Source organism: Microcaecilia unicolor, chromosome 1 (genome assembly GCF_901765095.1).
Source record: "Microcaecilia unicolor chromosome 1, aMicUni1.1, whole genome shotgun sequence".
In the NCBI taxonomy this organism is placed as follows: Eukaryota; Metazoa; Chordata; class Amphibia; order Gymnophiona; family Siphonopidae; genus Microcaecilia; species Microcaecilia unicolor.
The window spans coordinates 679,709,287-679,724,744 of record NC_044031.1 but is presented as its reverse complement, the minus strand read 5'-3'; the positions used below and the strand labels follow the sequence as shown (position 1 = coordinate 679,724,744).

The 15,458-nt window shown below is 42.1% G+C and overlaps 1 protein-coding gene across 12 annotated transcripts in view; it reads right to left on the bottom strand.

The window, feature by feature from the left end:
- The window catches only part of CELF6 (CUGBP Elav-like family member 6), a 660,136-nt gene that overhangs the window by 121,613 nt on the left and 523,065 nt on the right, over positions 1 to 15,458 (bottom strand). For 9 of the 12 annotated variants that reach the window (XM_030187745.1, XM_030187681.1, XM_030187714.1 and 6 more), the window contains exon 3: positions 14,769 to 14,817. In XM_030187745.1, the coding sequence (XP_030043605.1) occupies positions 14,769 to 14,817 (49 nt within the window). Of the gene's footprint in view, positions 1 to 14,764; positions 14,818 to 15,458 lie in introns of all 12 variants that reach the window. The other 3 variants (XM_030187705.1, XM_030187697.1, XM_030187738.1) reach the window with 1 other exon arrangement.

Below are 15,458 nucleotides of genomic sequence, written 5' to 3'. Positions count from 1 at the left end.
GATGTGCAATTACTGGACCAAGTTCTCCCCTGTCTGTGTGCTTTCTAAATGTTCTAGGGAAAGAGAGGAACTAATTAGGTCAAAACAGGAGCCGGTTTTCCTTGTACTTGTGCATTTTCAGATGGCCATGAATAAAACATTTAGAAGCTATGGAGTCCATGGTCCAGTGTACAAGAACTGGGAGAACCAGCTGGATGCAGAAAGAGAAAAGTCAAGCTGCAAGGAACCTTTTGGAGGATGGAAGGGGTGAACTCCTTCAAGGGAAAAGACAGCTAGGTGAAGCTGATTCCTCATGCGGTAAAGATTTTAGTATGCATATTATTTATTTAATTATTGGGATTTATTAACTGCCTCTATGAAGAGATTTGCCCAAGATGGTGTACAGCAGTTTAGAAGAACTTTGAACAAGTAATGCCATCATTTTTTTTATTGTGACCTTTAAAACATTTTTTTTTAAAATTTTTATTTATCATTTTCACATTTTTACAAGCATTTACTACTTGAGTAGGTAATACAGTTAAGAAATTGCCACATAAATAAACAAAATAAAACAGGAAAATATTACAAAACTTGTATTAGACCACCAAATTCCAGGGGCTAAGAGCCGTTGACTTAGGAGAAAGAGATTTACTTGATCATATCTCAAGATTGAAATAAAGCAATAGCAGATTATTACAAACCCCAAAAATATAATTACACTCCCAACATCCTAGTCTTAAGGCGAAACGTAACGGTTTAGATTCAAGAAGCATTATAATAATTTTTTCTGAGAAATAAATTGTTTTAAATGTTCGGGTTCAAAGAAAACATATTTTACCCCTAAATGTTTTATATTGCATTTGCAAGGATAGTTCAAGTGGAATGAGGCTCCTAAAGACAAAGTTTCAGCACGAAGTGCTAAGAAGTCTTTCCTTCTACTTTGAGTTTGTTTAGTAACATCTGGGAATACCCAGATTTTCCCCCCATGACCTTTAAAACATTGACGGTAATTCTATAGATGTTTTTTCTTCATGAAAAGGCCTTTGATAAAACTGCATGGCTGTATATGCATGGAACAAGTACTCTTGTCAAAAAGTCACCTGTATTTTGACATGAACACGGTCTTGATGCTTCTAGGGGCTCAGTATGGGTGGAGTAGAGGTGGAGGTGTGATGTATGCCTGTATCATCCCTAATCAACTGCCATCAGGTAACTGGAGTTGGCTGAGTGGGGAAAGGGTGTGGCTGAAGCTGGCTGTCCCACTCTTTGGGTCTCCCCATTCCTCTTACTCTTTAGAATTTCACCAGGGTCCTAGGATCCTCACTTACTTCCCTTCCAAGTTATAGTCCTCAGTGTGACCCTTGGATTATAAGGTCTGCTTAATTTTTGCTACTGTATAATGTTATTAATCCTACCTCCCGTGAAAACATGTAACAAAATATATACCGTACTGTATTTTCTTCTGAATTATCTATGTACTGTTTCTTGGCTGTGCAGTGGGTAGTTGCCTTTTTCATCCTGTCTGTTGCTGTAATGGCTCATGTATTGGAGTGGAGGAGCAGCCTAGTGCAGCGGACTTTGATCCTGGGGAACTGGGTTTGATCCCCACTGCAGCTTCTTGTGACTGCGAGCAAGTCACTTAACCCTTAACTTATTACAAAATAAGTACCTGTATATATGTAAACCGCTTTGAATGTAGTTGCAAAATACCACAGAAAGACTGTATATCAAGTCCCATTTCCTTTTCTCTTTCAAAATCTGCACCCTGGTTCATAAAATTATCTACGGCGAAGCCCCAGGATACATGGCAGACCTCATAGACCTACCAACCAGAAACATATCTGGATCAACACGAACATATCTAAATCTCCACTACTCAAGCTGCAAAGGACTCAAATACAAATCAACTTATGCATCCAGTTTTTCCTACATAAGCACACAACTGTGGAACGCATTACCAAAAGCCTTGAAAACAGCATATGACCACCTAAACTTCCGGAAATCACTAAAAACTAACCTGTTCAAAAAGGCATACCCTACCGATCCAACTTAAATGCCTGAACTCTGCAACACAATGAAACCAAAGCACGTAATGGACATAACTCTTCCTCTCTACGATTCCCTAATGAGTTTGTTACACATGAACCTTATTCTACCACAACATCACTTTGTATTTGTTCATACCAGAATTGGAGAATGCCTTTTCGGTACTATGTAAGCCACATTGAGCCTGCAAATAGGTGGGAAAACGTGGGATACAAATGTAACAAATAAATAAATGTATGGTTCATGGTACAGACCATAGCACTGTATGCGGCAGCAAGAGGGATCTTGGTATAGAACCTACAGGCACTGGGGCTGATCAGGTTTGGGAATGCTGAGGAGGTTATTACTCAGGTTTGGGGGGGAGGACAAGAAGATGGCTGCCAGTTCTGTTTACTAAAAAGGAATAATACTCAATATGGTCCTCAGAGGAGATGTCCCTTCAGCCCTTTGATCAGCAAGGCTTCCCAGAACTGCCCAACATGACATCTGGTAAGAAAAGCGAGGAAAATTACCTCCAAAAACTAATCAAAGTAAAAATAAACTTAGCATGGAAGGTCTGTGAAAAAAAAGAGAGGCAAATAAACGAAGGCCTTTCTTTCCTTTTTCATTTCTCGGTTTGGCCCCAGTAAATAGGCTGCCTGATAAATAGAATCATTTATTGCAATCTGAAACCCTACATCCAATTTATCTTTCTAAATAGATTGGCAGCTCCTGAAACCTTTCCCAACTGGATTTGCTTTTCCCTTCTCTCCCCACTGTTTCTTACCCTTGACGGTCTCTAATTAATGTGATGCCTTGGCATAAATAAGATTTAGAAAGAAGCAGCGGTGGCAGGCACTCTGTAAATCACCTCACAAGATTTAATGGCAGAGACCGAGCATGCAGGAAATCAAGAGCAGAGCCAAAGACAGGGCCGGGGCTCTCCAAACTCATTCCACTACCAATAAATCCCCCAACCCCCAAACTCCAAACTTTTGCTTCATTTTCTCATTAAAAAATGGAGACAAGAAAGTGAGAAAAAGGATGTGATGGATGGAATATTTTTGTAAGTCAGACACCATCTGGTGTTTAGGGCCCTTAGTTGTTAAAGTCCATGACAATCTTGGTGGCTTTCACAGGGCATTCTATACCAGATGCCTGAAGCATGTGTACTAGGCCAACAGATTCCCAGGATAGGGTGTGAAGCATGATATGTCAGATACTTCACGGAGTAAAACAGCTCCTTTTGGTGAGACTAGTTTCACTGCATTTATGCACAGAACTCTATGCTGGTGCAGCATAGAGACCAGAGAATGAGGCCTCTGTCCTTGAGTATCAACAGGGCACAAACATATTGCAGATGCAATATTGCTGCCAGGTGATTTGATCAAAGCTAATAGCATCGCTGGGTTTAAAAATCATTTGGATATGTTTCTGGTCCATTTGAACTTGTTAGCTAGGCAGGCACAAGTTTTGCCGCCTTCTGCATCTGGAAATGAGCAACAGGGAAGTGAACTTTGAGATGCTTCTGGGATTGGACACTTGGAGACAGGATGCTAGGTTTAGTGGGCCATCTGCCTGATACAGCCTGGCTGTTCCTTCTGTTCAAAATGCTCAGGGCTCTGGGAGGCTGTAAAGTAACACCTGCCTGCACAAGAACGAATTTTAGGCAAATGCTTTCCTTCTCACTCTCAGCCATGGGGCAATAATCATGAGGAGAAATAAAGAGCAACAAAGACTGATACCTGCATGTGCCCAGGAGTGTATTATACCACCAGGCCAGGGTAATTGTTTAGGGAGGAATCTAGTTTAAGAGAGTAAGTAGCTACCTAACTAGGTGCAATGTTGTAAAGATACATGGAGGGGCATTTTCAAAAGGATGTCCACTTCAGAACATCCCAAACATACGTTCATCTGACATGCATCTTCAAACAGGAAAAATTGACTTATTTCCTGTTTGAAAATACATGTAAGATGTCCAGCATGAACAGCCATTGTATAAACTGGAATGTCCAAATTATGAACTGGGGGGAGGGACGGGGAAACAAGGGACATTAACATCTGTATGGCAGCATTCTTAGAAAATAGCCACACACACACATCCATATAGAGTACAGGGGGCAGCTTAATGGATAATGTAGTGGACTGTAAACTAAGGGACTCGGGTTCAAATCCCTCTTTAACTCTTTTGTTTTAATTATGAGCCCTCCAAGAATAGAAAAATACCTATTGTAGCTGAATGTTCAACAGTTCAATAGCCTTCAGGCTTGCAGGTGGAACTCATTGCCGGAGAAGGTAGTGACGGCAGCTGGCCTCGCTGAGTTTAAAGGGGGTCTGGACAGATTCCTGAAGGAAAAGTCCATTGATCGTTATTAAATTTTGGGTTTTTGCCAGGTTCTTGGGGCTTGGATTGGCTGCTGTCGGAGACAGAGTGCTGGGCTTGATGGACCTTTGGTCTTTTCCCAGCGTGGCAGTGCTTATGTACTTATATATTTAGGTACAGGAGGTATTTTTCTGTTCCTGGAAAGCACACAATTTAAAATAAAAAAATAAAGTTAAAATGGGATTTGATCTTGGGTCCCTTGACTACTCCTCAGATCTGCATACTACTCTGTTTAGAATGCACAGAATATCTGAAGCTGTCACACAGCCTGCTATTCCTTTCCAGTTTCACTGAGGGAAGAGGGAAGGGGACAGCAACCACTGGGGGATTGAAGAGGTGACATGCCTTAATTCCTCCAATGGACAACTACTCAATCAGTGCACCTTTTTGTACCCTAGATGTGACTGAAACAGGTCTAACTAAGGATGGCCTTCTTTTAAACTTGGATGTTTCCTTTCTTTCGGTAATTGCTGTTGGACATCCTGATCTTGAGCCCTCCCTAGTCCTGCCCAAAACACACCCACAGCACTCCTCCTTGCTATTTGGACATTCATAAGTATTACAATACTGGGACAGACCGAAAGGTCCATCAAACCCAGCATCCTGTCTCCAACAGTGGCCAATCCAGGTCACAAGTACCTGGCAAGATCCCCAAAAAAGTACAATATATTTTATGCTGCTTATCCTAGAAATAAGCACTGGATTTTCCCCATCTATTTTAATTATGGTCTATGGACTTTTCCTATAGGAAAACCTTTTTTAAACTCCACTAAGCCAACTGCTTTTACCACATTCTCTGGCAATGAATTCCAGAGTTTAACCACACGTTGAGTGAAGAAACATTTTCTCAGATTCGCCTTAAATTTACTACTTTGTAGCTTCATTTTGTGCCCCCTAATCCTAGTATTTTTGGAAAGAGCAAGCAATTGATTCACGTCCACCCATTCCACTCCATTCATTATTTTATAGACCTCTTGCATATCTAGCCTCAGTCGTCTTCTCTCCAAGCTGAAGAACCCTAGCCACCCCAGCCCTTCCTCATAGGGAAGTCATCCAATCTCCTTTATCATTTTCGTTGCCCTTCTCTGTACATAAGTACATAAGTAGTGCCATACTGGGAAAGACCAAAGGTCCATCTAGCCCAGCATCCTGTCACCGACAGTGGCCAATCCAGGTCAAGGGCACCTGGCACGCTCCCCAAACGTAAAAACATTCCAGACAAGTTATACCTAAAAATGCGGAATTTTTCCAAGTCCATTTAATAGCGGTCTATGGACTTATCCTTTAGGAATCTATCTAACCCCTTTTTAAACTCCGTCAAGCTAACCGCCCGTACCACGTTCTCTGGCAACGAATTCCAGAGTCTAATTACACGTTGTACCTTTTCCAATTCCACTATATCTTTTTTGAGATGCAGTGACCAGAATTGAACACAATATTCGAGGTGCAGTCGCACCATGGAGCAATAGAAAGGCATTATAATGTCCTCATTTTGTTTTCCATTCCTTTCCTAATAATACTTAACGTATAGAAGTGGCCGACATCCAGATCCTGCCCTTGCAAAACTGGGATTTGGATGTTTCAAGCAAATGGACACCTGTTTTGGCATTTTGAGACATTCACATGCTTTGAAAATAAGCACAGTAGGTGCCTCTCTGTCATTATAAAATGCTAACATAAGGGGCAGAAACAGCACCTACATTGCAGGAGTGGATATTTACACCTTGTTCAAGCTTAAGTACGTATGTAAAAATGCAATAGTTGTTACTTTTTAAAAGTACTTAAGGGAAAAATTCCATTACTGGCTTCTGAAGTACTTAAGTAAAAGTAGCAAGTAGCAGGTCCAGAAATCACTTAAGTAAAAGTACAAAAGTACTAAGAAAAAATAAATACCCCAGGATATTCAAAGCTATTTTACCAGTCAGACCTGGCTGCTGGTTGAATTAATAGCATATCGGTGCCTAACTGCGGATATTCATCAGTAAATAACTGGTTATCTCCTACTAAATATGGAGTCCTTTTACTAAGGTACGCTGAAAAATGGCCTGCGGTATTGTAGGCGTGCATTTTGGGCGTACGCAGATCCATTTTTCAGTGTGCCTTTAAAAAAGGCCTTTTTAAAATTTGTGCCGAAAATGGAAGTGCGGCAAAATAAAAATTGGCGCTTGTCCATTTTGGGTCTGAGATCTTAATGCCAGCCGTTGACTCAGTGGTAAGGTCTCATGCGATAACCATGCGGTAATGACCTATGCGCGTCAAATGCCACTTGACGTGTGTAGCTGACACGTGCCAGAAAATAAAAGTATTTTTCAGACACATGTAGTGGACACGCACCAAAAATGAAATTACTGCAAGGGCCACATGGTAAGTCCAAACTGGTGCGCATTGGGCGTGCGTAGGTGCCTACGCAGCTTAGTAAAAGGGCCCTTATCTGTGGTTAGCGGTTAACCACTAACTGACTAGATTGAATGACATGGAGGGGCATAACCGAATGGGGCCGAGTCAACCGTATTGTCGACACAAGATGGCCGGCCATCTTTCATTTCGATAATACGGTCGGGGCTGGCCAAATCTCAACATTTGGTCTGAACTTAGAGGTCGCCGGCATTAGAGATGTCCGCCATTGGCTTTTGCCGATAATGGAAACTAATGGCGGCCATCTCAAACCCGGCCAAATCCAAGCCATTTGGTCATGGGAGGAGCCAGCATTTAGAGTGCAGTGGTCCCCCTCACATGCCAGGACACCAACCAGGCACCCTAGGGGGCACTGCAGTGGACTTCACAAATTGATCCCAGGTGCATAGCTCCCTTACCTTGGGTGCTGAGCCCCCCAAAAACCCATAAACCCACTACCCACAACTGTACAACACTACCATAGCCCTTAAAGGGTAACGGGGGGCACCTACATGTGGTTACAGTGGGTTTTGGGTGGGTTTTGGAGGGCTCGCATTTACCACCACAAGTGTAACAGGTGGGGGGGATGTGCTTGGATCCGCCTGCCTGAAGTGCACTGCACCCACTAAAAACTGCTCCAGGGACCTGCATAGTGCTGTGATGGAGCTGGGTATAACATTTGAGGCTTGCATAGAGGCTGGCACAAAAATGTTTACATTTTTTTGGGATGGGAGGGGGTTGGTGACCACTGGGGGAGTAAGGAGAGGTGATCCCTGATTCCCTCCGGTGGTCATCTGGTCAGTTGGGGCACTTTTTTGAGGCTTGGTCCTAAAAATAAATGGACCAAGTAAAGCCTGCCAAGTGCTCATCAGAGCCGGCCTTCTTTTTTCCATTATCGGCCGAAGCCAGCCATCTCATAACCACGCCCCTGTCCCGCCTTCGGTACCCTGCCGACATGCCCCCTTGAACTTTGGCCGGCCCTTCGACGGAAAGCAGTTGAAGCCGGCCAAAATCGGCTTTTGATTATACCGATTTAGCTGGATTTAGGAGAAGGCTGGCCATCTCCCGATTTGTGTCAGAAGATGGCTGCCCTTCTCCTTCGAAAATAAGCAGGATAGCTGGTTAGGCATGGATATTCAGCGTTTAACTGGTTTTGTTCAGCAGCTAAAATAGGCTGCAGAAATAGCATCTATCTTTAACCACTAAAACATTAACCAGTTAGCACTGAACATCAGCTTAACCGGGTAACCTTTTAGCAGTTAACCCCCCACCCCCCAGATATTCAATGACAGTCACCGAAAACAGCCCAGCATTGAATATCCAGATATAACAGGCAGTGGACAGAAAAAGCAGTGCCTGACTCAGGCTGAATATCGAGCCCTTACTTTTTAATCACAAAGTAAAAAGTATCAGTACGTCTTAGAAAAGGCTCACAAGAATGATGTATAATATCAAATGAAATTGTAATTAACTATATGTATCCAGAATAAAAAAAAAGTTAAGAATTAACAAAAGATGCTGGATGGAAGAGGAGGCTGGTTGATCACGATAGGGATTGCTCAGCATGGTAAGGGGGTGAATCGTGAAGTAATGTGTACTTCCAGTTAAAAATCATGTATACACTATTTTTTTTTAAATTACTTTTTAACATGAGTATTTCTGTACAAAGTAGGAAAGTATACAAGTAAAGTAATTAGTTACAAGTACAAAGTACTGTGTCCCTTTTGTAACTCATTTCAGGTAAAAGTACTTCAAAATGTAACAAAGTACAGTAAGGAAGTATTTTTACTTAATTACAACCCAACCCTACATGTAAATTATTTTGTAATCTATGTATTTACTTGCACACAATGAAGCTACTAAGTAGTAAATTGTTGTGAATTGAGGGGTCCCGAGCCCCCCAAGAAGGCTGGAGTGACCTTAAATCTGACTCCATCTCTAAATAGCACTAGTACTGGGGTAATCAGGGAGTTGTGCATTTCTAAAAGGAATTGCCACTGAGAGAGACGTTAGGTCTAAGGGACCCGCATTAGTCCGCCTCTCAGCACTGGCAAGGAATAGATACCAGCCTTATGACAAACTGGATTTAGGTTACAAGTTATACAATGCCGCGAAAGATAGCCTGATATAGCAAAAGCATTTATACTTACAGCCTTTCATCATTAAGTGAAGCCCACAAATCATCATTTGGAATGAGGAGTTTATTTGCCAAGGTATAAGTCAAATCAGTGATTGACAACAGGCAAGTACAATCAATTAATTATAGGAATTTAATAAGCTGCAAACAGGTGTTAATTATTTGCTAATCTTTTATAATTTCTTTTACCAATTAGAGGTTTTACAAGGGAAAGCAATTAGGTAATTTGTCAATTCTGCTGGACACATTGGTTTCCCTTGGAGAGAGAGTGGCAACCCTTTTCTCTCTAACTTAAACCAGGAAATACCCTGATTTTTATAGGTGCCCTCAGGATATGGATAATATGACAGTAGATATACCTGATTGGATCTATGCTAATGTCATGGTTGTCACTGATTGGCTCATGCTAATGAGTAGCTTCTATCTTGCTACGCCTTTCCTTTCTCACACCATAGCTGACTACAATCCTGCTCACAGGAAAGTCTCCCTCCTCTCTTGGACAGCTAGTTCCCTATTTTCTATGCACCTGGCATGACTCACTCATTTCTCAACTTGTTTTTCTAACTTACATTAGAGAAAATTCCACTTTGTAACAGATATGGGCTTCCATTTTGTGCTGAAATCCTCCATTTTGTTTCCATATCTATTGACCTAACTTTTAGGCCTCAATCCGGGCTACAAACTAGGCCATACTTTTCCAGTAAGCTCCCAGTTATGTCAGCCATCAGATTTCTGACTCAGCCAAGGTCTGTAATGGCCTGAGCTCTATGACAGGGCCCTCCACCATTCCGGTGGGGGGGTCTCTGGCTGTACCATAATTATACATTCCCCACTTGTCACCCCCTCTGGGGAGGGGTGACACAAAGCTCGTCAAGCTTGTCATCATCCATTCCAGAAGGCGGCAAGCTATCAAACGAGGGGGCGAGTTTTGGTCTTACAAATTGCTAGAAGGTATGGTGCAAGAAAGGAAACTTCATTCTCAGGTGATATATTATTTGGGGCTTATGGAATTCCCTTTATATTACCCAAACCAGAGAAACTATTTCTTCACTCAATATACAATTAAACTCTGGTATTCATAAAAGCAGTTAGCTTAGCAGAGTTTAAAAAATGTTTGGATAATTTCCTAAAAAGAAAGTCCACAAGCCTTAAGATAGACTTGGGAAAATCCGCTGCTTATTTCTTGGATAAGCAGCTTAAAATCTGTTTTACTGTATTGGATCTTGCCAGGTCCTTGTGACCTGGATTGGCCTCTGTTGGAAACAGGTTACTGGACTTGATAGACTTTTAGTCTGTCCCAGTACGGCAATGTTTATGTTTTTATGTACTTATTGTCAAAAGCACACATGCTGTGTGACTGCCCTCTCTCACCTGCACTAATAGCAGGAACAAAGCTTGTGGATGATTTCCTTGTACATATTTTACACTGGCAATGTTCAAGAAGAAAATTCACAACATAGTTTGTAAGGGAAAAGTGCCCAGGTAGGGGGTAATTCTTTAAGGAGGATATTTATTTATTTTATTTATTGGGATTTATTAACTGTCTTTATGAAGAGATTCACCCAAGTTGGTGTACAGCAGGTACAGTTTAACATAAAACTTACAATTTTGTTAACAGCATAACAATAGTAAAATAACCAAGAATAAACAAATGAGGTAAACTTGAAAAAAGTAAATTGAAACCTAATAATAGAACTACCATGAAACAGTATTAAAAATACACACATTTAAAAGCAGTGGAATTCAAATACCAGAAATATAATACAATGTTAACATAATACTAATGATACACCTAATAAGCATGCATTAGAACATTCAACTAACATAGATATGATGCTAGAGATTTTCTACAATACGGTTTACCATATAGCTGAGAGACCAAGAGCAGATATATGATGGGAACAAGATATGTGGTACAGAGTCAGTTGGCAAGTTCGTTGTATAGTTAAGCAAGAGATAAGGAATTGATCTAAGTTACAGTGTGTATAACAAGCTAGTCCAGGTGCAGAATGAGTGTATAGTCAGTCAACCTACTAGTAAAGGCATTTAGGCAACAAGAGCATGCATAAATGATTCAAATACTGGCATATTTGCGTGTATGTGTGTCAATATTCCAGCTATGAAACAAAAAAGCAAAAGTGGAGCACACAATTCACTGGTGGAACCAGAGAGAACTTTATTCCCAGTGTAAACAATCTTCGGGGTCCTTTTACTAAGGTGTGCTGAAAAATGGACTGCGGTAGTGTAGGCATGGGTTTTGGGTGCACACAGAATCATTTTTCAGCGCACCTGCAAAAAATGGCTTTTTAAAATTTTTGCCAAAAATGGACGTGTGGCAAAATGAAAATTGCCACATGTCCATTCTGAGTCTGAGACCTTACCATCAGACATTGCCCTAGCGGTAAAGTCTCACGCGGTAACTGGACAGTAATGACCTATGCATGCGCCAAATGCCACTTGGTGCGCGTAGCTGACACGTGCCAGAAAATAAAAAATATTTTGGGGCCGCACAGCGGATGTGTGCCAAAAATGAAATTACTGCAAGGGCCACATAGTAGCTGGGTGGTAACTCAGAACTGGCGCACGTTGGGTGTGCGTAGGCGCTTACGCGGCTTAGTAAAAGGGCCCCTTTATAAGGCCCAGTTCTATAAAATGGTGCCTCAAAGCTATGGCACATAGTTTGAAGATGGGCATACACATGGGTGGAGACTGGGTTGAGAGTGGAAAGGTCGTGTTCCAGGAAATCAGTCTAAAAAGTGAAGGCCAAAGGTTCTTAAAGTTCTTTATTCTCCAACAATTCTCCAATGTGCATACAATCTTGACCCATCAAAAGCATAAAAATTCTTGACCCTACACAGGCTGTGTTTTTGGCATAAACGGTCTTCCTCAAGGGTCTTCCACGGACGCTTGAAGGGAAAAAATAGATTGGAGAGTAGTGCTCCTAGCATCAAACAGTTAAACTCTGGTGCGCAGAGAAAATCAAAACAAAGTGTGAACTTTGCAGGATGCCAAGCATTGAATACTAGCATAAGTTGGCAGTTATGAGCCAACATTTAGGCACAGCTGCGTTCGCCATGTCAATGGCTGGTGTAAATGACTGTGACTAAATTTTGCAGTTGTGCATGTAATCATCAGTATTCTAGAATCTTAGTGCATAAGTGCTGGACACCCTCATGACCTGATCATGCCTCTCCCTTGTACACACCCTCCTTGCAATTACGGGCTAGAGCATTTGCATGCTAAGGGCCCAATATTCAAAATGATTTAAATGGCCAAGGGTGACCCCTGGCCATGTAAATTACTTGTCTGGTGTGAAACAGCAATATTCAGTGGCATGTAGCTAGATAGTGCTGCTGAATATTACCTCTTAATGGCCTACCCTAACTGGTGAGGTTAGGGGTGGGCCAAGTGTGGAGTTTGGGCAGAGCAGCCATATAACCAGATAGGGGTGATATTCAGCCCACTAACCAGCTAGGAACTGACATAAAGTTAGGACACAAAAGGCTGTCCTAACCTTACGTGGTGAAGATAATTGGGCACTGGTCTGAATATCAACCAGTGCCCGGTTACCTTCCAGGTAGCATATCCAGAAGTCCTCCCATCCTGATCTTCTCTCCCAATGCCCTGGAATGATAACAGTCCCCCCCCCCCCCCAGCCTGATTCCCCTCCTACCCATGCTCCAAAGATACAGAAAGGTAATCCGGGCACCCACACCCGCTGGACCCCTCCCCCGGGGCCTACCTTCCAGAATTCCTAGTGGTCCTGTGATAAATGGGCAGGAATGATGTTCATTCACTTCTGCTCACATCTGAGGTGGCAACAAAATGGCTGCCCTGACCCCTAGCTGTAGCCTCACAGTACTTCAAGTACAATGGTACCTGAAGTACTGGAGGCCACTAGGGGTCACCGCAACCATTTTTTTGGTACCTCAGACATGGGCAGGAGTGAATAGGCATCATGTCTTCCCATTTACCACTAAACCACCAGCGATTCTGCAAGGTAGGCCCAGGGAGAGGGGTCCAGTGGGTGTGGGGGCCAGGACTTACCTTCCTGATTCTTCAGAAGTGGGTGGGAGGGGGAATTGGGCTGGAGATATTGTTGCCATTCCAGGGTGGTGGAAGGAGGGATTGAGATCAGGATCTGGGCAAGCTTGTTTTATGCTGGTTCCAACTGAATATTTTATGCTGAATGTTTTATGCTGGTTCACACTTCAGGCACAGGCAGCTCCTTGTGACTCTGGGCAAGTCACTTAACCCTTCATTGCCCCATGTAAGCCGCATTGAGCCTGCCATGAGTGGGAAAGTGCGGGGTACAAATGTAACAAAAAAAAAAAATATCAGCTGGGACCTGCATAAACTCCAGCGTCCAGGGCCCTGTGAATTAGTCCCAGATATTCAGTTGCAATGCCCGGACATGACCCAACACTGAATATTTGGGGCTAATTTAGCCAGTGACTGTCAGCATTTTTAAAAAATGCTGACTTCCGCCACCTGAATATCGGCCAGTAAGTTTCTAGAATAATGAGTACAGTAAGTGCAGTTAGGCACATAACTGCAAAACAGTGCCAATTAGCTTCAATTAACTCCAATAATCACCAACAATTGGTTGTTAGTCCCAATTAGTGCCTAATTTACCAATTAATTTATACATGCAACTGGCAGAATTCTGTAACCTACACTGCAATTTTGCATGAGGGGGCAAGTGTCTAAAATAGAAGCCACCATCTTCCATGTTTCAACACATATCATCTGCCATCCTGCTTACACTCTGCCTTCAGCTTCACTGGTATGTCTTCTCCAGTCAGCCAGGAATACAGGTGCATTATCAGACCCTACTCTTTATTTTGCCTCTGTACCTCCAAACTTTGCTCTTCTCTGATCTAGAAGACCAGCTCCTCTCTCACCTTTGACCCTTGCTGATCTTTCCTTTGAGCATGTTTCAAAAAGTGTCTTGATCATTGCAACAGTCTTCCCTACTCTGACTTTCGACCTATACAAACCCCCAAAGAGCCTGGCCCAAAGAGCTTTTGATAGCTGCTGCATCATTTACATGCATATCTGCTTCTTACATCTCTCCACTGACTTCCAGTCATAGCTCATTGTCTCTTTGAAATACATCTGCTTTCAACATATTCATAATTTGGCTCTGCTCTCTGTCCAGTACCATTTCTCACTACTCTCCTGCCTACAATCTCTGTTTCTGTAATCAGCTATTCCTTGTTTTACTTTACATTAAACAGGTTCTTTCACATCTTATTTCTGCATCTTGTTTAGTCTTCCAGCCCCCCTCTGGAATTGGCTGTCCACTAGTACTCATAACTCTTTACTCCTCAGACATAAAACCCACTTCTGTAACCCTTGCCTTCAATTCCTGCTTAACGTTACATCAGCTATGTACTGTTGTCTACCTCCTGTGTGGACCAGAGGTTTGCAAGATGTTCTGAAGAGTGACATTAAATAAATACCAAGGTAAATTAATAAAGTTGCGCTTTCGTCCTTGTCTTTGTGCATCACTTAGTACTTCAAGACATTTAGTCACTCAGGTTAGATCAGCTACATAATGTTCTCATAAATACTCATAAGAAGAGTCTCCTCAGGGCTGAGTAAGGGTATAACATTCTCTGTATCAGGAGGACAGAAATTAAGGGGAAAAGAAGAGCATCATTGCAACCCAGATACACAAGATAACACTGAGAAGGGAACGGGAGGAACTGCTATTGCATTCTGGGTATAGAAGAGATCAATAAATGAAAATGAGAAATAAAACTAGGGGCTGGGAGTGGAAAGAGGTTTTCTTGCACTGTAAATAGAGTGGGGGGGGGACCCATTAAAGTAAAGAAAGGAACAAACCTCCTCGTCCCTCACTGTCTGCAGGTTTCACCTGGATTGGGCGATTCATCTGGAAAATAAAAAACAGAGGAAAATATTATGATTAGAGTTTGACTATAAGGGATGGTTATTCAAAGATGGCAGTCCATTGTTTGATTTTTTTTTCTCTAATTCAGAATCATTGCCATATGCCTGTATCTATTTGGATTCAGAATACTCTTATCTGGGACAACAAGTTACCTGGAATGACTATTCCATCAGTCTTCTCTGCACCACCCGGCAACTAATTACCATTTAGGAGCAAGCAGGCAATGTCACAATGTCAGAGCCATTGGACTGTGATTTGGAGGTCTTGCCACTTCCCTTTTTAGTCCATCTCTCTTTTCTTTGTAATTCAACCACTGCAGCATTCACCAGGAAAACAGGACAAGGCTTGCCAGCAGAGCTGAGGAGTAGATGTATGTGCCGGGAATCAGCTCTGGTTTATCTGTCTGACTTTGTGGGTCATTAATCTGACCACAGTCTGCTGTCTTTTTTGACATCATAGCTATTCGCAAACATCCAACTCTTGCCTGTGATAACACCAGCATGAATACTTTTCTAGTTAACGTAGTCTTTATATATCTTATCAGAACCTAAAGCAAGTGAGTCATGTAATGATGATATAGTTAGGCCTGAAATGTATTTTTTATATTTAGCTTGCACCTTTTC